This window comes from Triticum aestivum, chromosome 6A, assembly GCF_018294505.1.
Source record: "Triticum aestivum cultivar Chinese Spring chromosome 6A, IWGSC CS RefSeq v2.1, whole genome shotgun sequence".
NCBI lineage: Eukaryota > Viridiplantae > Streptophyta > Magnoliopsida > Poales > Poaceae > Triticum > Triticum aestivum.
Genome location: NC_057809.1, coordinates 80,068,228 through 80,094,208, shown reverse-complemented (window position 1 = coordinate 80,094,208; position 25,981 = coordinate 80,068,228). Strand labels below are relative to the sequence as shown.

Below are 25,981 nucleotides of genomic sequence, written 5' to 3'. Positions count from 1 at the left end.
GTGAAGCTATGTGCATTCCTCAATGCAATCTCTCAGAAGGTAATCGATCCAGAAATCATACGAAGGTTAGAGAATGATTTGTTGCAATGTCTTGTCAATTTCGAGTTGGTGTTCCCACCATCCTTCTTCAACATCATGACGCACATCCTAGTTCACCCATGCGAAGAGATTAACGTTTTGGGTCCTGTATTTCTACACAATATGTTCCCCTTTGAGAGGTTCATGGGAGTCTTAAAGAAATATGTTCATAACCGTGCTAGGCCAGAAGGAAGCATCTCCAAGGGCCATGAAAATGAGGAGGTCATTGAGTTTTGTATTAACTTTATTCCTGACCTTAAACCGATTGGTGTTCCTGAATCGCAGCATAAGGGCAGACTGGATGGAAAAGGCACGCTAGGAGGGGATCGAATAATATGTATGGACGGACATTCTCTAACTGAAGCACACTACACAGTTCTACAGAATTCTTCCTTGGTGGCTCCGTATATGGACGAACATAAGAATTTTCTACGCTCCAAACACCCGAAGCGGTCTGATGACTGGATTACATGTGAACAAACTAGGAGTTTCGCCGGCTGGTTGCAGACACGTACCATGCATGACGCCTCTATTGAAGATGACCTGTACTCGCTGTCCCAGTTACCATCTTCGAATATAATGACTTTCAAAGGGTGCAAGATAAATGGTAATACATTTTACACGATCGCCCAAGATAAGAAGAGCACCAACCAAAACAGTGGTGTCCGCTTTGATGCAACAACCAAGATGGGAAAGAAAACATATTATGGTTACATAGAGGAGATATGGGAACTTGACTATGGATGTGGTTTGAAGGTCCCTTTGTTTCGGTGCAAATGGGTCAATATGACACGAGGCGGGGTAACGGAAGACCGGCAGTATGGAATGACAACAGTGGATCTCAACAATCTTGCGTATGCAGACAAACCATTTGTCCTAGCTAATGATGTGACACAGGTTTTCTATGTGAAGGATATGTCTACCAAGCCGAGAAAAAGAAAAGATAAGGAAGCGAATGCATCATACGATAAGCCAAAGTGCCACATAGTTCTTTCTGAGAAGAGAAACATCGTGGGAGTGAATGATAAGACAAACATGTCAGAAGATTATGAAAAATTTGATGAAATTGCTCCATTCATAGTGAATATTGACCCGAGCATCCAGTTAAATGATGAAGATTTTCCATGGCTACGGCGCAAAGGGACACACGCGAAGAAAAAGTTTCACACCCAAAGATCTCGGATGTGATCGGCTTCACTATCATCACTTTCTTCTGTGTTTCACACCCAGGAGGGAATCTCTGTAATAGTTAGGGTAGTTATGTGTTTTGGCATTTGAAACGCGAAGAAATTTTATATGCAAACAAATTCTTTCATCATTTACTGATTTTTTCCAGCTAAATGACCCTGAAATTGAAAAGCATTTCAAATGAACTCAGAAAAGGTTGAAAGTTGGCATGGTATCATAATTTCACCCACATAGCATATTCAAAAAAGTAGAGAGGGTTACCGCAAAAACTGGATGCATTTCGTGTACAAAATGGACAATCTCTTTCGAAGTATCAGGGTTTCGGACGAAAACTCATCCGTTACAAAGGCATTTTATTTTTAAATAACCTAAGCATTAACAAATTAAATATAATGATAAAACACAGTAAAAACATAAGAAAAAAGAATCACTGAAAAATCTATTTTCAAAGTTAAGTTATTCACAAACTAGTGATTCACACAAATTTCAAATAATTCAAAATTTAAACTTTTCAAATTTGTAAACTACCGGCACTAACAGAAAGTTTGTAATTTTTTGTACCTAAAGCAAAAATATTCACAAAGAAACTCTAAATACAGCAAAAAACAACTCAAAAATAAATAAAACAAAAATAAATAAAGCAAAAAAAGCCCGCCTACTGGGCCACAACGGCCTGCATACGACTAGAAACCCAACCTGTTGTTGGGCCAGGATCCAGGCCCGCAAAGGCCCAGTAGGCCCACAGGGTAGCACAGAACATTTAGGCCCAATAGGCCTGCTTTGTAGAGGAGCTCGAGAGAGCTACCGCACTGGGGCTTATAAACCAGTGCGGACGCCCCTCGGCTAGCGAGGTGGGACTAAACATGACGCACTGCACCTGCGCCAGCGCACCCCCTTTAGTACCGGGTGGTGGCTCCAACCGGTACTAAAGACCCCTTTAGTACCGGTTGGAGCCACCACCCGGTACTAAAGGGGTGCCGTTCCCACCGCTTGGCCTGGCCAAAACAGACCTTTAGTACCGGTAGGTGGCTTCAACTGGTACTAAATGTTGTTCTATATAAGAAAACACTTCAAAAAATTTGTCAGTTTCTCATCTCTCCCTCTGCTTCTTTCTCCTCTGCCCCATCGCCGCCGCCCCTCGTCGCCGCCCCCATCTCCGTCCGTCGCCGTCCCCGTCCCTGTCCCCGTCCCCGTCGTCCCTATCGCCACGTCGCGCCCTGCCTCGTCCTCCCGTCGTCCCCGCCCGGCCCGTCCCCGTCCCCGTCGTCGCCGCCCCGTCCCCATCCCCGTCGTCACCGCCCGTCTCCGTCCCCGTCGCCGCCCCCCATCATCGCACCTCGCCGGTGAGCTCCTGCCCCGGTCGCACACACACACACACACACACACTGTGTTATAGAAATATTAGAAATGTTAGTTATATAGAAATGTTTTTTAGTTATAGAAATATTAGAAATGTTAGTTATATAGAAATATTAGAAATGTTAGTTATATAGAAATGTTAGTTATTTTAGAAATGTTAGTTATATAGAAATGTTAGTTATATAGAAATGTTTTTTAGTTATAGAAATATTAGAAATGTTAGTTTTAGTTATAGAAATATTAGAAATGTTAGTTTTAGTTATAAAATTTAGAATTTGAATATATGAAATCACAATCCATCATTTAAAAAAATGTTACTTTACTTTTGCGGCATATAGTATTTGTTGTCGACGATGCCCGGCCCGCATCCTCGCCGTCGACCAGTTCGCGACGACGTCCTGCTTCAGAGGATCCATGTCCGGGACTGGGCTCCGCCGGGCTGGTACTAGGAGGTGCTACCTTCAGGGGCGCGACGCTTGGTGAGGAACCCGGCCCCGGGTCCCATCATCAACCCTGATCTCCTTTGGTGGCGTTCGCGTGGGCCACTTTCGGTGCGAAGGGAGCCGGCCCCGCCGGAGGTGGTACGTCGTCGTGCCAGGGAGCAGGGCGAGCACGTCCATCGCTACATGGCTGCTATAGACGTCAGGTTCTCCAATACCTGGCTGGTTCTTTCGGGAGATCACCCAAGCTATGATCCAGTGATGGTTCCTTCACTTTGGTTGTCCATCGCCCGCGCCTCAGGAACCGCGAGTGGCCTAGATTACTCTCTAGTATTCGATCTTTATTAGCTAGCTAGCTAGTGATGTATTCGATATATAATATTCGAGATGATTTATTTGAGATTATATATATTATTCGAGACGATGTATTCGAGATTATATCTATTATTCGAGACGACATATTCGAGATTATATTCGATGATGCTTATTATGTACTATGATTGATTCAGTTTTTCTTTATTAACTGATTGCATCCATGCATTGTAATTTGAATATATTTCTTTTGGATTAGTTAAATAAAACCTATGGCGGACAATACCGGCAGAGAGGGAGAAGAGGCCTTGTTCAATATCACACGCAATCCTCGCGGGCCAGATGATGATCAGAATGAAGAAGATTATGACGGCTCCGAATATCTAAACAACACCGGGGAGGGTGATATGATATTCGATCACGACGACCGAATTGATGAAGTCATGAACTATGAACATGACGAAGAAAATGTTGATCTTGAAACAACAAAGACCGGCGAGGTATATTTATATAAGCAGGCATCTGGTGATCATCACATGTTTTAAATGACTTGAAGATATATATATTAACGAATCGATGTTTCTTCTTTCAGCCATCCGGATTGGGCAAATCTTCAGGCAGCAGGACAGTACGAGGCCCGAACAAAAAGTTGAAGGTGGGCGTAAAGTACAATATCGAGGCTATCAAACCTAATGGCGAACCATTAGCGCCTAAGAAGATTGCGGAAATGTTCATTCGTTAGTGCGGAGTTCTTGTGAAGGACCAACTCCCGATCTCCCTTCAAGAATGGAGAGAGCCAGCAAAGCCACGTCCAGATCTTACTTTTGTCGATGAAAGACAAAAACTTCTGCTTTGGGAAACGCTCATGGAACAATTCACCCTACCAGATCATTTCACAGATGCAGATGTGGAGAAAGTCAAGGACGCTGCTCTTAGGAAGATGTCAGTTGCATTCAACAACCACAAGAATCATGTATGGGACCAGTACATCAAGGGAGGAAAGAAGACTCCAGTATTCAAGGGAACACTAGAGAAGCAAAGTGCCCATTCGGACGATTTCGTAAAATTCAAGGAATTGGAATTATCTAAGGAACGGTCGAGAATAAACAAGGCCAATGCCGCAAAAAAGGATAAGTTCCATAAGCTGGGGCCAGGTGGCTACGTGGTGGGAATGCCTAAGTGGGATAAGTCTGAGAAAGAGATGGAGGATGCAGGTGTCACTCGAGAAACATTGAGCTGGCCCCCCAGGTGCAGGGCTTGGTTCTATGCGCATGGGGGAGTTGGACCCGAAGACAGGCAAAGTTTCGAAGAAGGCATGTCTGGACGGAGCCGAAGATAAGCTACTTGTTGCAATAGAAGAGGCTCGATCGGGGGTGTTCGAGCCCAACAGAATGACGAGCTTACGCATGCCCTGGGAAATCCTGAACACCCGGGAAGAACACGAGGCAAGGACGCTATTCCGTGGTATGGGGGTTTTTCGGACTGGAACGCCGACTAGAGAACCCGTGCGAGAAAGAAGATTGCGGAGGAGAAGAAGAGGAAGATGTAGGAGGAGTAGAGGAAGCTGGACTATGAACGCCTTCAAGGCCTAGAATCAGCGCACGCGGACTTGGAAGTCAAATTCCAGCGGCAGCAGGAGCAGATCCACTCACTTAGCCAGCAAAGGGGATCTCAGCAGCTGCAGCAGCTAGCGGATGATCCAACATTGGATAGCACCGTCCCATCCATGCCGAGAATCAGCGTGGGTTCCGTCCCGGGCGACGCATTTCTGGATAGCTACCCAGTGGATGACATCATGGAGAACACTAACTGCGAGCTACACTTCAAAATGAAGAACATATTCATGAAGGTGGCGGACGTCGTTGCTTTTACAAATCCCCCCGAGGGAACCTTCCATTGCAACCCGATTCCAGCGGGCTATGCTCGTGTCTTGGTTGATGAGGTGGTGGACCAATATTCGGGGCTAAAGCTTGACATTCCTGAAGGTGACGAGGAGCACACATTGGGAGAGGCCAACCATCGTATCATCCTATGGAGAAAGGATTGCATCATCTTTCGAAGGCCACCGACACCGCGTCATCTGACTCCTTGTCAAAGTCCGCCACCGAGTTAGCAGACTCCCGCTCCTCCAAGTCCACCAACGCGTCAGGCCACTCCTCCTCCAAGTCCGGCACAGCTTCAGGCCACTCCTCCTCCTCCAAGTCCGGCAAAGCGTCAGGCCACTCCTCCTCCAAGTCCGGCACAGCTTCAGGCCACTCCTCCTTCTCCAACTCAGCCACGTCAGACATCTTCGCCGCCTCAGCAACCACGGAAGAGAGCCGCCTCAGCTATGGTGCGTAGTGGTACAAGTCGAGGTAGTACTGGAGGTACAGGCAGAGGCAAGCGATCTCAATATGGTCCAACCAGCCTCGCGCCTCTTCCGTAGAGGCCTTACGACAAGTCCGAGGAGTAAAACGCAGCCATATCGAAGACCGAGGTGGAAGCCCATTTTGCACCGGAACCGCCACCGCCGCCAAGGGAGAAAGTGCCTGAGGAAAATATTGACCACTTCATTCGTATGGCTAGAGCACCAGCTCCCAAGCCTGTTGACACAGACTATGAGCGCCACCTCAGGAAGTTAAATCGAGCACGTCTACAGAAAGAGGCGAGCTCGAGCTCGAGCAAATCAGCTGGCAAAAGGAGCGGTAAAACCGTTCCCCAGCTGGGAGAACAGGCGGCGCAATCAATCCCCCCACTTGTTGTGCCAATAACACATGAGAGTACGCGCGCCCAATATTATTGTGGGCAAACCGTTAACGTTCCCGGGCTGGGCGATGTGGTAATAACCGAGGCGCATATTGAGCAGGCTAAAAGGCTCATGATCACTGTTGGACAACTCCTCGATATCGAGCCCGTGTCTCTGATTAGAGAGGAGGAAATAAAATAGAAATATGTCCGGGGCCAACCTTTGGTCGAGCCAGACGAGGTCAAGAAGCTCCCAATGAGAATATATGAATTGCATCAATGGTACATGGACATTACCAAGATTTCCAATCGAGAGTCCCTCATGGTGAATGTCAAGAAGGGTCATTACTACCATGAGAAAGCTGTGTTCGTTGAGTATTCAGAACTATTTCAGTTATACAATCAAGACGCACTCGACAAATCTATCGTCAGTTGCTATTGTCTGTAAGTGATTTCTTTCTGTAATTTAAGTCTCAAGCTAGTTGTAGTGATCATTTTGATCAATCATTAGCTGTAATTATCCTCACTATATTCTTTTCTGTGGTATTATGCAGGATGAAGATTTATGAAATGAAAAAAAGGTAGACGCTATGGCATTGGGTTCATTGACCCAAATACCATTAATGAATACACATGGAAATTAGATCCATATTATGAAAAAAGTGTAGATAAAAGCATGCTAGAGTTCTTCAAGCGCCTCAATATCAATGAAGATATACTACTCCTTACAACTTCGAGTGAGTCACACTGTCTTGTACTACAAATTCTGTTTTTGCCTACTAGCTAGCTACATGTTTTTGCTTACATATGCCCGCTTAATTAAGACATGCAAACGTGTGTGCATGCAGATTTCACTGGATCTTGTTAATCATTAAGGTTGATGAAGGAACATTTGAAATACTGGACTCACTACTTAAAAAAGCAAGTGACTATATCATCTTGTTTGGGATAGTCAACAGGTAATTTCAATCATTATTAACTATATCCCAGCCTATTTAGTTCGTCATTTCCTGATATGAACTATTTAATAACCCCTTTATTCATTTTCTTTGTCGGCGGGCAGGGCTTGGGCAAAGTTCATCAGCGTCACTCCAGGCCAATGGAAAAAAAGCTGAAATGGTATCGACCCAAGGTAAATAATTAAGTAGTACTAGCTAGCTAGCTGCCATCTCTTTAATTATTATGCTTGATTAATTATTATCTGGTCAAATTCCATTCTCGTAAAGGCCCTGAAGCAGGCGCCGGGGAATAATTTGTGTGCACACTACGTTTGCGAGAACATTCACATGATGGCGTCCGAAAGGAGCAGATCTCAAAGACAGGAGTGGGTACGTTTGTCAGAACACTATTCATAATTTTTACACCATTATCGATATCTAGTCACACAACTAATACACATGCATATTGATCTCCTTAACAGTTCAAAGAGGTGCGGGAGTAGCTCCTAGGAGAGGACCGCATAGAAGCAATTCAAGAGGAAATAGCGGGATTTTTGCTCAACCAGGTCATATATCCCAAAGGAGAATACTATTACCCACTACCGCCCCCATGAACCACTTCCAATTGTCATCGTGCTCCGAAGGCACCAATTAGGCTAATGCCACTGGCTCTGAAGGCACCAATTAGGAGAAATTGTATATAGCTAGCTAATTGTATGTGTGTATATATATACATGTGTGTATATATATGTGTGAATTAATTAATGGTGGTTGTGAGACATTCGATGATATATATATATATATATATATATATGATCGGTTCTACTAGAAATTCTATTTATATATATGCATAACGTGTACAGTATGTAGTATCGTAAAATACCAGCTAACGAAAAAGAATTAAATGGAGAACACAAAATTAAATGAAAAAGAAATCATAACCCCAAAAAACCCCAACCTTTTAATACCGGTTGGTGTCACCAACCGGTACTAAAGGGCTCCCTGCCCCCGGAGCTGGCTCGTGCCACGTGGTTGCCCTTTAGCACCGGTTCGTGCTGAACCGGTACTAAAGGGGGGAGGGCTTTAGTTCCCACACTTTAGTGCCGGTTACCGAACTGGCACTAAAGGGCCTTACGAACCGGTGCTATTGCCCAGTTCTGCACTAGTGAATGCTGCAAGGTCAAACACTGCCAGTGCAAGTTGCATGCAGTTTTTACTTTGTCATGCAATGCCGGTCAACTGATTCCCAACATTTTTTTATATTTACCGATGTCACCATTGAAGGAAATGGTATTTCAATTTTATGAAAAATAGGAAAACATTTGCTTTCTACCGGTTGATAACAATGTCGCGTAAAACTCATCCACCGCTTGATACATGCCCTCGTGGGACCCGCCCATCGCAGCCCCTAGCCTTATCATCTCTACCTTATCCTCATCCAGCCCTGGTTGTATCTCTTCCCCGTCTCTCTCCCTCTCGTCTCTCGTCTGAACCAGACCGCCGGGACGAAGCAGAGCCGATCATCGCCATTACTAGAGACCACAAAGGGAGAGCAACTTCTACGCCGACCACCACTTTTCATGGCCGTCTCCGCGAGCACCAATGGAGCGTCACGGTCCTATTGTGGTGACCGCCGCGAGTGGACAACGGAGGCGATGCAACTCAACTCTGGTGATGTTGCCTTGAAGCTGTGAGGAGCTCTGCCAGGGCTGCAATGGAGCTTCTCCAGCGCCGTCAGTGATGTGTTGGAGCTATTTGTCGCGCCATGCAGTGCTTCATGATAGCTACATTAGACCTTTGCTAGGGTGCAATTAGCGCCGCATTGAAGGCATCACGCGCTCTCTACTGTTGTGGCATTGCTGCGATCGGACGACCACCAATGTGCAGATCGGACGGCTGGCTAAGCGGATGATTTCTCTGGGCTAATTCGTAGCAGCAGCCTAAAACATATTGCAACTATCTTTCAGTTTTTTCTACAAAAGTTTTGTTGCAATAGTCGGTAGATTGCTGTAAAAATATTACCAAGTCCTTTTTGTCCTATTCCCATCTCTCTATAAAATGAGTGCACGTCTGTGGACTGTCCTGCTTGATAAAATGCTGAAAAAGCAAGGAGAGGAGAAGGTGCGTAGGCTATGATAGAAGCACTGCAGCAATTTCTATGGAAAAAAGGAATACCAAATTCACATGATTACTTATAACCAGACTTCTCCCATGTCCTCAAGAACAAAAATAGCTACTCACAAATCATATTCATGTTCAAGATCAGAGGAGTATTGAATATCATTAAGGATCTGAACATATAGTCTTCCACCAAATAAACTAACCAGCATTAACTACAGGATGTAATCAACACTACTAGCAACACACATGTACCAATCTGAGGTTTTGAGACAAAGATTGAACACAAGAGATCAACTAGGGTTTGAGATGAGATGGTACTGGTGAAGATGTTAATGAAGATTGGTCCTCCCATGATGAGAGGGTTGTTAGTGTTGTCGATGGATTTGATTTCCCCCTCCCGGAGGGTGTCCCCTGCAGAATCCCTCCACCGGTGAGCAAAAGGGCTCCTGCCCAGGTACCATCTCGAGACGGCGGCGCTTCGTTCCAAAAGTCTTCTTCTGATTTTTTTTCTAGGGCAAATGACATCATATAGGAGAAGATGGGCCTCGGAGGCCTGGTGGATCCCCTTCTAGTAATTCGTTCGCCAATAATTTTTATATATTTCAAAACAATTCTTCGTAAATTTTCAGGTCATTTGGAGTTATGCAAAATAGCTATCTCGGCTATAGTATTTTCCCGGTCCAGAATTCGAGTTGCCGGCAATCTCCCTCTTCATGTGAAACTTGCAAAATAAGAGAGAAAAAGCATAAGAATTGCATCATAAAGTGAAATAACAATCCAAAATACAATAAATAGTTGTAGGAAAAACATGATGCAAAATGGACGTATTAACGACTCCCAGCTCTCCGTCACTTGCTCCTATTCCATCTCCAGTTCTGCCACAAGCTCCGGTTGTTCCTCGATGTATGGACACATGTAGCCAGAGTGGCATCATTCAGCCCAAACAATGGAAGCATGGCACTGTTGCATGGCTAGCAGCTTGTATGGCACATGCGATCTCTGATCCAACATCTGAACCTCATCATTTTCCAGCAGCAATGAGCATACCCCACTAGAGAGATGCCTGGAACAAGAATTTTTTTCGCTGCAGAAAAATAAGACTTGGACACTTGTTCCTCTTCTCTCAGGAGTTAATGTGATTGACTCCAAATGGGTCTTTAAAGTCAAGAAGCATGTTGATGGATCTGTTGAATGCTATAATGCATGCCTGGTTGCCAAAGGTTTTAAACAACGTTATGGTCTTGATTACGAAGACAGTTTTAGTCCAGTTGTCAAGCCTACCACCATTCGTCTTCTTCTCTCCTTGGCAATTCATCATGGTTGGTCTCTTCGTCGGTTGGATGTTCAGAACGCATTCCTCCATGGTGTCTTAGAGGAAGAAGTTTACATGCGGTAAGCTCTTGGTTTTGTTGATCCTGATCGGCCTCAACATCTTTGTCGGCTAATCAAGGCAATCTATGGTCTCAAACAACACCCCCCATGCATGGCATGCCTGTCTTGGTTCAGCTCTTCGGTCACATGGCTTTGTTCCATCTAGTGCAGACACGTCTTTGTTTCTTCTACAACGCCCTGAGGTCACGATGTATCTTTTGGTCTGTGTTGATGATATTATTCTCATCAGTTCATCGTCTACTGCTGCTAATCGATTGATATTAAATCTTCGACATGACTTTGTTGTTAAGGATCTTGGGCCGCTTCACTATTTTTTGGGTCTGGAGGTTACACATACGGTTGCTGGTCTCACTCACTCAGAAAAAGTATCCCTTGGATCTTCTTCGCCATGCTAGGATGCTGAAGTGTAAGCCTGTTTCCACACCCATGTCTGTGACTGAGAAGCTTTCTGCTGGCACTGGTGTGCTTCTTGCTGCTGATGACGCTACTGAGTATCGCAATATTGTTGGTGGTCTACAGTACCTCACTATCACTCGACAAGATATTTCCTTTGCAGTTAACCATGTCTATTAGTATCTTCATGCACCACGTGATACCCTCTGGTCGGCAGTTAAACGCATTCTGCCTACGTTTGTCTAACTGCCTCGTTTGGACTACATCTTGGGCATGCTTCTTCTATGTTGTTGTCTACCTTTTCTAATGCGGGTTGGGAAGGGAGTCCAGATGATCGGTGATCCATGGGGGATATGTTGTGTTTCTTGGTTCAATTTTGATCGCCTGCAATGCTCGAAAGCAAGCTACCGTTTCTCGGAGTAGTATGGAAGCTGAGTACAAAGTTGTTGCCAATGGTATAGTTGAACTCATTATCCCTCAAGATCTGCCTCCGGTACTTTAGTGTGATAATATTGGCGCCACTTATCTTTCATCTAATCTTGTCTTTCACGCAAGGACGAAGCATATCGAAGTTGATTTTTATTTTGTGAGGTAACGCATTGCACAAAAACTACTACAGTTCAAGTTCATCTCATCTAAAGATCAACTTGTTGATGTCTTCACCAAGCCGCTGCCACTTACCTTTGTTTGAAGTCTGTCGGCGCAATCTCAACCTTCTTCACACCGGTTAAGATTGAGGGAGGGTGTTAGATTCCTTCCTATATATGAATAGGACTTGACTTACCGTATATACTTTGTATTTGTATCTCTATCCTTTTATTATATAAAGATATGAGCCGCACTCTTTGGAGGTGTGCGATCAGGGTCGGGCCCACAGTTGTACAAACTGTACGGTCCGCACAGGGCCCATAAAGTTTGAGGGGCCCCAAATTTTTTACAGGCCTATGTATTTATTTTCACTGGCATGGCATGGGCACTGCGCCGGTCGGCGCTGGCACGTCAAGCCTCGACCATATCTCCTTGTCCCGGGCTGCCTGCTCGATCGTTTATGCCCTTGATGCCTCGATCGCAGGAGGCAGGGATCGAATCACATCCAGAGGAACCCAAACAGCGCGGGATCTTGGTTCGCATCTAGATCCGGTGACACCGCGACGGGCGACACGGTAACAGGCAGTGGCGAAGCCACACACAAGCTGGGTAGTCAATTGACTATCCAATTTTTTTGGTCAAAGTAGCATATACTCCCTCCGTTTCTTTTTATTCCGCATATAAGATTTGGTCAAAGTCAAACTGCATAAAATTTGACCAAATTTATATAAAAAAATATGAACATCTACAATACTAAAATTATATAGTATGAACATACGTTTCATGGTGCATCTGATAATATTGATTTCATATTATGAATGTTTATATTTTTAATATAAAGTTAGTCAAACTCTACAAAGCTTAACTTTGATCAAACCTTATATACAGACTAAAAAGAAATAGAGGGAATACATGCAAAAATGCTGAATTGTTTCTATACAAATTCATGCACTTGACTACACAATTTGAAACTGACAACACAAGACTGCAGTTCTGGCACCACCACTAGTAACAGGTACAGGAATTACAGCCCTCATTGGTTCGCATCCATGATCCATCGATTATTCCTCTCGTAGTCTCCTAATCTCGGGTTCTCCAAGAGGAATTTTCGATCATATACTTGTTGACTGTCTTTTGACGCCTCTTCTACATATATTGAGAGAGTATCTGCTAGCTAGCTACTATGATTCTATCATTCTAGTTACTGTGGTTCGATGATATACCTATTGTGATTCTAGCTATCTACTACTCCCTCCGTCTCATGATATAAAAACGTTTTTTTACTCTAGTATAGTGTCAAAAACATTCTTATATTATGGGACAGAGGGAGTAGCTAGCTATTGTGTTATCAACACGGTATATACCTAGTTATTGTGATTCGGGTTCTCAGGGAGCAAAATTGTTTCTTATACACTGTATATATGTTGGACAGCCCTCATTGTACTCCTAATTCTACTCTTATAAATTGTTTCTTATATATTGTATATATGTTGGACAGCCCTCACTGTACTCATAATTCTATTCCTATTATCCTAATTCCTATTTCCAAATTACTTTTGGCAGGGATAGTTAGACAGATGGGTTATTTCCTCCTCGGTTAAATATCACAGTATAGCAGTTCAACCGGACAGGAGACGTGACTAGTTGAGTTAGACGGTTCGTCTAATTGCCAAATATCGACGCATAATCTTTAATTGATACCTGCTGCCATATGAATCGTATGATTTTTTATATAACCAATTGTTATGTAAGACATTATATCATAATTGCTCTTTAGTTCATTTTAGTAAGATAGGGCCTCACTTTTTAGTTTCGCACAAGCCCCCAATTTTGCCGGCCCGGCCCTGTGTGCAATCCCCTCAAACCTACGTGAACCCTACTTTTACACCCCGGTCACGGTAAGTATTCAATTTCTCCAGACCAAAAATGTCTTCGTTTCTGTGCCAATTTTGGCCCGAGAAGAATTGTTTAGGGCCTTCTCGGTACTCCCTCCGTCCAGGTTTATTAGGCCTAAAGACAACTTCTCTTAGACCAAGACACATAGTAATTTACTCACATTAATTTTTTTCATTCCACTCCTAATGCACTCTCTCACATGCATGCAGCCAATGAAAAAGCACGCATGAAGTGTATTAATTTTCCAGCCATGGCATCAACAATAAGGGCTTTCAATGCAACCAATGAAACGATTGCATGCATGCACCTTTCCAAAGCGGGGCCTTATAAAAGGGGACATGTTTGTGATGCTGAGAGACCTAATAAACCCGGACGGAGGGAGTACTACCCAAGCTTGTCACCATATTCCCAATCCGAGAGATTTTCTAACCAATCCAAAAGACCGCGCGCTGTGGATGAAGAAACATTTTTGAAATTCGTTCTTCGTGTTGGCTAACTAGCAGCTAGTTGTTCCCACAGAAAAAAAAAACTAGCAGCCAGTTGACTCAGGAACTTACTAGCAGCCAGACAAAGAGAATCATCATACGGAGTACTCCATTTAACATGCCTATGGCGGCTCCTACGCAAATACACATGCGCATGCACGTTACCTGCGCATGGTTTCTCAGGCAACGATCGGATCGGATCACGAGGTAATACATCTCTGATGTATGTTGTCTACTGTCCAGCTATAAATAGCACTGGCTAGTTTATCCGTCGATCCGCACCACTCGAACAGTAGCACCTGCCTCTTATCTAGCTTTGCGAATTGTGAATTAGCCCGCACCATCTCCGGCCAACGACAATGGCTCACGGCGGCGCCGGTGCCACCGCTGCCGCTAAGGTGACCGCCGCTGTCGCCGCCGTGTGCATCCTGCTAGCCGTGCTCGTCGCGGCGGCGGCCGGGGACTGCGGGCGCTGTATGCAGCAGCTGCACTGTCCGACCACCTGCAGCTGCGTGGCCTGGTGCCGACACCGTGGGCCTGAGTGCGAGTTGTGCATGGAACTTGAAGGGATATGCCTCATCCATTGCTCCCAGCGCTGTCCCTGCATGGACATACGCCTGCAGTCGTCTTGAGAGCTGCATGCAGGAGCTCCGTGTAAGCAAGCATGCATGGGATGGATGGTAGACGTACTTGTGTTGTTTCTCCGTGTGGATCTATGGATGTATCTATAGGTATAGCCTTGTTTAGATGTGGAAGACAATTTTCAAGAGAGGCTTTAGTCAGTGCAAGCTTGTGTTCCTCAGTGTAGCCTCTGACCTTTCTTTTTTAAAAAAAGACCATCATGGCTAGCTTTATTATGATCAAATAATAGATATATCGTTTACGAGCTTGCTGACCAAAACGTTAGGTGGCTCGTGCAACCAGAAAAAAGAGATCTTATTACAATAATTATGGTTCGCTAGCACATGAGCTGCTTGATTAGCGGATCGATAACAATGTTTATAGACGACATTTCCAATAGCCGTAACCATATCCACACACTCCGCAAAAATTGCCGTCGCTGCATCCCATCATCTAGATTGTCCAATACAAAAGTTGATCACCTGCATAGAATCAGACTCCGCCTCAAGGCGATTGTATCCGAGAGAATTAGCTAGCTCAAGTCCATCTTTCATGGCCATCGCTTCGGTTGTAACTACGTCAGCTGCAAAAGGGACAAACCTACATTTGGCAGCAATAAAATTACCATATGCATCTCTTAGAATAGCTGAGATCGCTCCCATTCCCTCTTCCTCATAGAACGCTGCGTCCACATTTACTTTCACAAATTTTGGATCAGGTTTACTCCATTTTCTGTCTTGTGTTCCACTTGGCTTAGAGAAGGCTTTGTGATAATTGCTTGCAATCGCTAACACTGATATGGGCCAACGGATAATCGGAGGGACTGTCTCATTATGCGTAATGCGTCGCCTGATCCACCATAAACACCAGCAAGCCACTGCCACAACCTGCTTAAAGTTCAGAGTTGGTTCGAGCACCATTGGGATATCGGACAAGTTCAGCAAAAACTCCAAAACCGCGGACCCTGATCTGTCCACTACTGTTGCCTGGTTAATTACTTCAGTTAGCCGCAAGCGCTGCCACATCTCCTTTGCATGGGTGCATGTGAATAGAAAATGATGTAGGTCTTCTGCTCCTTGATGGCAGGTCGGACAGGCTCCGTCACTACCAATATGTCTGTTCATTAATATGGATTTCAGTGGAATAATTCCGTGCAATACCCTCCAGCAAAAGATCTGAATTTTGCATGGAATATTTAGTTTCCATAGTATTCTCCATACTGCCGGAGGATTACAGCCATTTGCACCTAAAATTCCATTTGCCTGAGACCTAAAAGTATGCATCCACTGTAATCTGTACGCCGTTCAGACAGAGAAGATTCCTGTTCTATTCACATGCCAAGCAACAAAGTCATCAAAGGCTTGGTGATTCAAGGGTATTTGCAATATCCTTCGCACATCCACAGGGTTGAAGATGCTTCTCAGTAGCTCCTCATCCCACGTGCCATTATTTGGGTCAATGAGATCACTTACCCGTGACAGTAATGTTTGCCCACAAGGGGTAATTATCTTTCGATCTAAACTGGAAGGTATCCATGGATCATCCCATATGTTCACTGTATCACCAGAACCAATTCTCCAAATAAAACCTTTCTTGAAAGTCTCTAGCCCCTTCAGAATACTTTGCCATGTGAAAGACGATCCTTGTTTAGGAGTAGCTTGAAGTAAGCTCCCATTTGGATAATATTTCGCTTTCAAAACACGAGCACATAGAGACTCTGGTTCGGTAATTAACCTCCAGCATTGTTTAGCAAGCATGGCTAAATTGAACGAATATAGATCACGAAACCCCATACCGCCTTCACTTTTAGGGAAGCATAATTTCCACCACGAGTACCAGTGCATTTTCCTATTCTCCTCATCGTCACCCCACCAAAATTGGGAAATAATATCTGTGATATCCTTACACACACCCTTAGGCAGGCAAAATACTGACATTGCAAAAACTGGTATTGCTTGGGCCACTGCCTTAAGTAGGATTTCCTTGCCCCCTGTGGACAACAGTTTTTTCATCCATCCAATTAACCTAGCTTTAATTCTCTCCCGAAAGTGTTTAAAACAATCACTCCTATTTGCCCCCGCCATAGCAGGTAGACCAAGATACTTATCAGATAATGCTTCAGTATCAATGTGTAGGATTTGGCAAACTTCTGCTCTAGTTACCACAGTTGTGTTTGGGCTGAAAAAGATGCTTGATTTTGATAGACTCACCATCTGACCCGAATTTTGGCAATAGGTGTCTAGTACATGTTGTAAGGAAGTTGCATTAAGAACATCTGCTCCGATGAGAATTAGAGAATCATCAGCGAATAAAAGGTGTGATACTGACGGTGCATTTCTACACACTCTAATCCCATCCATGCCACCAACTTCTTCTTCATACTGCAACATACTAGATAGACCTTCCGCACAAAGAAGGAAAAGATAGGGAGAAAGGGGGTCCCCCTATCGAATGCCTCTAGTAGGAATGAACACATCGGTTTCTTGTGAATTGAATCTGACTTTATATCTAACTGAGCTAACACATGCCATTATCATCTCAATCCATAGCTCATGGAATCCCAATTTCTGCATCATACTTCGCAAAAAGATCCACTCAACTCGATTGTATGCTTTATGCATATCCAACTTCACTACACATATCCCTGTTTGTCCAGATTTCTTGTTCTTAATCTTGTGGACACATTCATAGGCAATTAAAACATTGTCAGTTATGAGCCTCCCGGGTACAAAAGCACTCTGGGTAGGGGAGATAATTTCCGGTAATATGCTTTTCAACCTTAACGCTAGCATTTTAGAGATGATCTTGTATAGTACATTGCACAAGCTAATGGGCCTATGTTGTGTTATCATCTCTGGATTATCAACCTTTGGTATGAGTACTATTGAGGTATCATTCCATTCAGCCAGGATTTGCCTAGAATTAATAGCAAACAGAACTTCTTGAGTAATTTCATCTCCCAGAATATGCCAAAACTTTTTTAAAAATATTGCATGCAACCCATCCGGCCCTGGTGCTTTCAAGTCACCAATACTGAAGACCGCTTTCCTGACATTGTCAGAAGTAAATGGCGAGGTAAGCATGGCATTCATCTGATCAGTCACTTTTGTTTGCACTTTATCAAGAATTGCTGGATTCACCTGCTGCACCTCATTTGTGAACAAGTTAGTAAAATAATTCTGGATATGTGGATTGAGAGCAGTCGTACCTTCCAGAACATTACCATTCTCATCCTTCAATCTCTTGATTATGTTTTTCTTTCTCCTAGCTGATGCAAAAGCTTGGAAGAAACCAGTATTTCGGTCTCCATTCTTTAACCAGGTAGCCCTAGATCTTTGCAAATGATGAATTTCTTCCAACTCCAGAAGATACTCAACTAGTTCCGATAGCTCTTTTCTTCTACTCTCTGTGTCATCATTCATTGGCCCCGTCATAATTTTCCCGAGTTCCCTTTGCACCTTTCTTAATCTTTTTTTAGGTTTCTTCAGAACACATTGATCCCAATCATGGAATAGGCTATGCATCTGATTCAGTTTATAGTGAACATTGTGCGCAGATGGGTCAGCACTAGCTCGGTTCCAAGCGTCCTGAACCGTATCACTGAAGTTTTGTTCATATAGCCATCTTGCTTCGAATCTTTTAAATCCCCCCGCTGCATTTACATTCTACACATAGTATTCCGTATCAACAACAATCGGGCGATGGTCAGAATGATTATACAGTCTATTCTCAAGGGCTGCATGGGGAAAAAGTTGCGCCCATGATTCATTAATCAGCCCTCTATCCAATCTCTCCCTGATTCTTCCCCTTTTCCAAGTATAGCGATCGCCCACAAAACCATGTCTCGAAGATCACAGTCATCAATGGCCTGTTAAAACGCTTGCATGTACTGCAGAGGACGAGGGTTTCCACCTTCCTTTTCATTAAGCAGTTGGATTTCGTTTAGGTCTCCCATCATAAGCCAAGGGAGATTTTGGCTTTGATGCAATGCCCACATACGGTCCCAAGTTTTATACTTGTTTGCCCAACGAAATTCGCCATACATCCCAGTCAGTCTCCACCACGCTCCATTACTCTCCTCTATCTTCACATCAATGAACATTGGGTCTAGCTCAAGCCTTTGTATTTTAATCTCTTTTTTCCAGAATAAAAGCAGACCTCCTTTCCTTCCATTGCTTGGGCACACAAATTTCAAATCCATCTTTAACTTTCTACGCAAACACTCTGCCGGATAGCTATCAAGGCGAGTCTCCGACAAAAACATCACATCGGGATTACTGCTTCGTTGGACGTCCAGCAAAGCACGAACTGCCGGGGCATTCCCGAGCCCCTGGCAGTTCCAAGCTAGGAGTTTCATTGCCTCCGGCGGTCCTCCTCGAGGGAGGCCGCCGATCTCATTCTGTTTTCAAACTCAACCTGGTTGACATTACTGTCCACTGCCTGTCCATCATCACCCCTTAGTTTCTTCCTATTTGCATTCTTTTTGGGAGTGTCTGAAAGTGTTGGAAGCTCATCCCCTTCATTCCCCCGCTCGAAGAGCGAGACTTTCTCTGCTACTATTGTTGATTCAGGTGCCTTATCAGTTTTGGTTTCCACGAACGGAACAAGAGCATTACTTGGTACTTCGGAAGAAATTACTGAGTTGCTATCTTCAGCTCCTCTTTTGCCCAGAATATTTTCTGTGGCCAAACCCGTTCTTACGTCTTGGATAATCTGCGTTGGGATACCAGTTCCTCCCTGAAATACACCGTCTTGATTAACATAGTTGTGCCGCCATGCCACTGGACCAGCTCCTCCACTGCTCGGATCTGTAGGGGGATTGAACTGCATGTTGTTCCCAAGTCCTCTTCCAGGACTACGCCCAAAACCTCTCCCACACCTAGCAAAATTGTCCTCCCCCGATCTCTGACGATCAGTTGCATCTCGGCCTCCTCGGCCGCCTCCTCTACCTCTCCTGGTAGCTAGCAAGAAACTCCCCCATTCAAATTTTGATTTGTCATGCTCACCCGTGCCACACTCTTCATGCCAATGTCCTAACAAACCGCAAGCATTGCAAAACGTTGGCAGTTTCTCAAACTTAACCAAATACTTTTCAGTTTCTCCCCCTTTTGTAATTCCAACTGCACGAGTCAGTTTTTTGTTCACATCGAGTTTCACTTTCGCTCTGACGAATTCACCAATGAACCCGTTCGGTAGTGTCACCTGCACCTCCTCCACCTTCCTAACTCGACTAGCAAGGTTCCTTAGGGCACTAGGGCTTCTCAGTACACCATCAGGCAATCTATGGATTTGACACCATGTCTCTAACTGATCCAATCTTACTTTCTCTGGATTAGAAAATCCATCATACTCAGCCATGATCAACCCAATTCCTTTGAAATCCCAGGGCCCTTGGTGCATAGCCTTGTTCCAATCCCCAAGGCAATTGAATTGTATTGAGAATAAATTTGCATTGATTCTTCTCCACACCACCTCCTGAGCAGGATTCCACGCTGCTTTCATATCTGCTATAAGTGCACTTTGGCTGAAACTTTTCACCGTCAGGAGCCGGCCTAGGGCAAGCCACTTCGGTTTAATCGCCTCTACATCGATCTCATCTTCCCATACCAGATTGTCATTCTCAGCATCCTCCAGATTCAGACGCTCTAGAAGTTTGCTCGCGTCTTCCTCTCTCTGTCCTCCTGATCCGCTGCCCTCTCGTTCTGTTGCCATCCGATCGGATTCAAAACCACTAGATCGCAGGCGACCGCTTCTCCCAACCAAGGTGCCCCTGAGACGACTTGAGAAGGAGGAAGGGACTGGCGGCTGCGAAATTTCAGTATCCTGAGGTAACTCACGGTGGCGCCGCCACCGGAGGACAAGGGAACCCTAGGGAACGAGGCCTAGGGGAAAAAACTTAACACCATGGTTCGGCTGCCGACAAGAGAACCCTAGGGAACGAGGCCACCCTTTTTTTTTAAAATGGGGGAGAATTTCACTTCCCGGGCCTCTGCACCAACTAGGGATGCATACGGCCATTTTAGTATGAGTACCAAGATAAACATGGTCCTCAGAAATTTTTTAAATGAGTATCAAGATATTTTTTGATGAGTGGTTTCACCACACACCAAACTTGATCCTCAATAAATGGGGAGAAACCCCTGTGCATCACCTGCCAATTCTAGGAATTGAACTCGGGTCGTTAGGCTGCCCAACCGCATGCCCAACCAGTGAGCCAATGCTCTCTTTGCAGCCTCTGACCTTTCTTAGTTCAACCGAATGAACCATTTTTATTAACATAATTGTGCCTTTCCACTTTTTTGGAAAGATGGTTGTGTGTTTACCCTTTTCGGAGTTGTGCTTCCTAGGGAAGTATAGTTTTTGTTTCTTTTTCCGGAAGCACATGTTGTGTTTTTTTTTTCTTTTTTAGGAAGCATAATTGTGTTTTTTCTCTTTTTGGTGCTTCTCATGAGAGCACAATTATGCTTTTCTTTTTTCGAGAAGTACAACCCAGGAAACATAGACTGGGTTTTTTCTCTTTTCAAAAAGTATAATTATGTTTTTTGCATCGTGGAAAAGCACCGCTTCCAAAAAATATATATCAAAACCAAGGAAAAACTGAAAAGCTAAAAGAACCAACAAACAAAATAGAAAAAACGAAAACACGCGTAGAAAAGGAAAAAATAGAAATCATGAGGGTGCGTCCAACACATGACACGTGGCGACTGTTGGGCGCAGCATTGTGGCCCTTCTAGGTAAAGAAAAAACATGACCTCTACGGGAACCCTCCAAGTGGTATCATTAATTAGTTGCTCCCTAGCAACGCCCGATTTTGGCCATATCACTGTGGACTCCTGGGTTATAGTAGTAGGTGATTTTGGCCCAACGAAAATTGCCATTGTTTTGTCAGTATCCGCGGAGTCACTAACGAACGGTGACCCCTTTTGGGGGACCTCGAGGGGTCACTTTTGGTGGTTTGGAGAGCACCAAGTGGTGCCTCCAGCCGGCGCCATGTGGAGCCGTCCTCACATGTCGCGTGCTGGAGGCTCCCTCCGAATTTCATTTTTTTATTATTCTTTATGCATTTTCATATATTTTTTCCTTGGTTTTCCTAAGTTTTGGAGAGAAGAAAATGTTTTCTTTGCGAAGCACATCTGTGTGTGTTTCTCTTGGAAGCACATATTTGCTTCCACGAGAAGCACAACCTATGCTTCCGCTAAGACCATCGCATGTGCTTTCATGAGAAATACAACCTGTGAGAAAAAAAAAGGGAAAACACAACATGTGCCCCTCCCACCACCACCACCAAAAAAGTGAAAATCATAACCTTGCTTTCGGAATCCGTTTTTTCTTCTGTTTTTTCGGTTGCCAGTTTTTCTGTTTTTTATTCATTTTTTGTTTCCATATTTTTCTGGTTTCTGTTTTTTTTTTGTGTTTTCATGGGAAAAAAGGTTTGTTGAAACCTATTAATAAAGGATCTTGTTTCAAAGATCTTGATGGAAGAAATCCAATGATTAAAACAGTTTGGTATTTGGACACATTGTTCAAGAGATAAAACATTTTGAATAAATGAATCTATGAAAAAAGAGAGAGAGAAAATCAAGGTTGCGACAAGTGTGTGCACAACAGTGCTTTACTTCTCTGAGAAGGTGAGGAGTGACCTTTGTAAGTGGTAACCCTCAAATAGTGATTTCACGGTATTTGATTTCTGAGCGAACAATTTGTTTTCCGTTCTTGGCCAATTTTGGCCCGAGAACAAATGCTTAGGGCTTTTGCGGTGCCCAAGCCTGTTACCATGATCCAATCCGAGAGATTTTCCAACCAATCCAAAAGACCGTGCCACAGATGAAGAAACATTTATGATATTCGTTCTTCGTGTTGGCTAACTAGCAGCAGGTTGTTTCCGTAGAAAAAAAAAGCAGCTAGTGGTTCCCGCAGAAAAAAAAACTAGCAACTAGTTGTTCTAGCAGGAAAAAAACTAGCAGCCAGTTGACTCGGGAACTTTCTAGCAGGCAGACAAACAGAATCATGATAATCCATGAATATTGTAAGCATCAATATTAAGTCTAGAACTTGAACTCTGATGGGTTGAAGATACCTGTTTTCCTATAGCTATCTAATCACGGGTTGATTTGCTTCTTTTTTTGACGAACTGGTTGGTTCCATTAGGTGTCTGAAATGAGGTCACCATGTTAAAAGAGGTACCCCTTGATTAGTTGATGGTCACGATGTTAAAAAAGAAAGCAAGAAAGAGGTCACGATGTTAGGTATCATGCGGCCCACCAGAATATGCTGAAATGGAGCTCAGCACGGGCCGATAAAACACCCAGGAAGCTACGAAGCCGGTGCAAACTAGGCCTTGGGCCGAAGGACGGGGCAAGGTGAGCCGTGGTCCGGTCCGGCTCCCCCGCGCCATCCCAGAAGAAAAAAAAGTGAGGAAGCGGAATGGGTGGAGGTGGTCGCGCGAGCTCGCGCCGTCCGGTGGCGATCTGACACGCGGTACGAGCGGCGGCCGGCATACGTGTCCAGCGGCGACGGGCCCGCGGCCCCGGGCAAGGTTACAACGGAGCCGTATTTACTCCTCCCCTGCTCTCCTCGCCACGGTTTCACAGCCGCCCCGAAACCACCAGAGCTTCCACCGCAGATCACTCGCCCGCCTCCCCTCTCCTCTCCTCCCAACCGTCGCGGTAACAAATCCCACTCCGTTCCTTCCTTCATCACACTACCTAGAAGCTTTGGCAGTTGAGTTAGGTGCCCACCACAGGGGCGCTCCGGTGGGATCATCTGGTGTGTTTGTTGGTAGCTAGCTTGCTAGGGGGAACGAAGAAGATCCGATGAGGTCCATGGGCAGCTCCGACTCATCCTCCGGCTCGGCGCAAAAAGCAGCGCGGCATCAGCATGAGCCGCCGCCTCCGCGGCAGCGGGGCTCGGCGCCGGAGCTCCCACCGGGCTTCCGGTTCCACCCGACGGACGAGGAGCTGGTCGTGCACTACCTCAAGAAGAAGGCCGCCAAGGTGCCGCTCCCCGTCACCATCATCGCCGAGGTGGATCTCTACAAGTTCGACCCATGGGAGCTCCCCGGTATGCTATGTCTATCTCGTCGGCCGTGCTTGATTTATCACGCGCCGCAAATTTCCGGTGCAATTAAATAATCGAATAATCCATCCATCTCATGCTTATACTATTGCTGTGCACAAGTATTTTTATATTCTTCTAGCACACATGTGTGTAGATATCTGGGTTATGTATGTGATCCTGTCGTGCTTGTTCATGCGCTCGGGATCGGGATCCATCCATCAGAGAAGGCGACCTTCGGGGAGCAGGAGTGGTACTTCTTCAGCCCGCGCGACCGCAAGTACCCCAACGGCGCGCGGCCGAACCGGGCGGCGACGTCGGGCTACTGGAAGGCCACCGGCACGGACAAACCTATCCTGGCCTCGGGGACGGGGTGCGGCCTGGTCCGGGAGAAGCTCGGCGTCAAGAAGGCGCTCGTCTTCTACCGCGGGAAGCCGCCCAAGGGCCTCAAAACCAACTGGATCATGCACGAGTACCGCCTCACCGACGCGTCTGGCTCCACCACCACCAGCCGGCCGCCGCCGCCTGTGACCGGCGGGAGCCGGGCTGCAGCCTCTCTGAGGGTACGTACACGTGTCGATCGCACGGTATAGCTAGCAGTATTTAATTACTCTCGAGCTTAATTAGGGTATTGTTGATGGTTGATGAAGTTAATTATGTACGTCGTCTCATCAGTTGGACGACTGGGTGCTGTGCCGCATCTACAAGAAGATCAACAAGGCCGCGGCCGGAGATCAGCAGAGGAGCACGGAGTGCGAGGACTCCGTGGAGGACGCGGTCACCGCGTACCCGCTCTATGCCACGGCGGGCATGGCCGGTGCAGGTGCGCATGGCAGCAACTACGCTTCACCTTCACTGCTCCATCATCAGGACAGCCATTTCCTGGAGGGCCTGTTCACAGCAGACGACGCCGGCCTCTCGGCGGGCGCCACCTCGCTGAGCCACCTGGCCGCGGCGGCGAGGGCGAGCCCGGCTCCGACCAAACAGTTTCTCGCCCCGTCGTCTTCAACCCCGTTCAACTGGCTCGATGCGTCACCCGCCGGCATCCTGCCACAGGCAAGGAATTTCCCTGGGTTTAACAGGAGCAGAAACGTCGGCAATATGTCGCTGTCATCGACGGCCGACATGGCTGGCGCGGCCGGCAATGCGGTGAACGCCATGTCCGCATTTATGAATCCTCTCCCCGTGCAAGACGGGACGTACCATCAACACCATGTCATCCTCGGCGCCCCACTGGCGCCAGAGGCTACCACAGGCGGCGCCACCTCTGGTTTCCAGCATCCCGTCCAAGTATCCGGCGTGAACTGGAATCCCTGAGCAAATGATATGAACACCACATACGCGCATGCACGCATGCATAACTTTTGCAAGTGTAGCCAGTAGTTGTTGCAGTTCGTGGTAGTCGCTTTCAGTGAGCACTGAGTAGCTAGCTGCATGCACATCACCATTGCATGGATATATATGGCTGCATTGCACCATGGCCACGTACTTGTCCGAACTTGCTAGCCATATAGTAGCACATAGCTAGGAGTATTTTCGAAGTAAAAAAGATCATAACATAGTGCTCCATATATATTGTAGTAAATATATATTTTAGATATATGAGTATGATATTAGCGTCATATGCATATAGTATATATTGTAGTGCATATAGTAAATACATATGCAATTGATTACAAACCCCAGTCAGATATAATTTTTGGCCGGGTCTAGCTACGCATCATGTATAAATAGGTGTGTATGTAAATAAGCAACGCATGGTAATTGCATACACGGGTATGATTCATCTACATGGACCTACATTGTATAACTTTTTTTTCGCGAATGAAGTTTTGTGAACTACTATGTTGCAGTGGTTTAGTTATTAATTATGTGAGTGGCCCTTATGCGCCAATCTTTTATACATAGATTGGAATTTATATGCTAAATATGTTTGAAAATTGTGTGTTATCTCCTTAATTTCACTTTTCAAAGGAAAACTTCATCTTGACAGTTATCACATGTATAAGCTTTCCACGGACGCCTCCCTAATCACCGCGCTCATGTAAGTTCTATGTGGCCTTGCCGCCACACATAAACTAGGGAAAGATATGTGCACGAAAGATGTAAGTACATCTCTATTCCATCCTTCCATTTTCAGCTTTCAAGATGTGTGCCGTGAATATATCCCAACACCTTCGGTCATGTAGCACCATCTGTTTACTATGGACTAAGGGACTACTGCCTCGAGGTTCACTATTACTTCCCCCTTTTCCTACGTCATTCACGGGACATATTCTCTCATGAGGTACCCATTTCTCACTAGCCAACTAAAATTTAAAGTTAGGAAATCCATTTGTAACCCTCCGTAAAGAAACATAAGAGTGTTTAGATCACTATTTAGTGATCTAAA

General features: G+C 45.2%; 1 protein-coding gene across 2 annotated transcripts; it reads left to right on the top strand.

Moving 5' to 3' along the window:
• The first annotated feature begins 23,113 nt into the window (after positions 1-23,113).
• On the top strand, positions 23,114-25,588 carry LOC123132168 (NAC transcription factor NAM-A1). Of its 2 annotated transcripts, none has more exons than XM_044551935.1 (3): positions 23,114-23,595; positions 23,815-24,152; positions 24,265-25,588. In XM_044551935.1, exons 1-3 carry the CDS (start codon positions 23,349-23,351, stop codon positions 24,904-24,906), a joined length of 1,227 nt encoding a protein of 408 aa, XP_044407870.1. In that variant the 5' UTR covers positions 23,114-23,348; the 3' UTR covers positions 24,907-25,588. The 2 variants fall into 2 exon arrangements, with proteins under 2 accessions (XP_044407870.1, XP_044407871.1); XM_044551936.1 differs by having other exon boundaries at positions 23,332-23,595; positions 23,747-24,152.
• Positions 25,589-25,981: the final 393 nt, after the last annotated feature.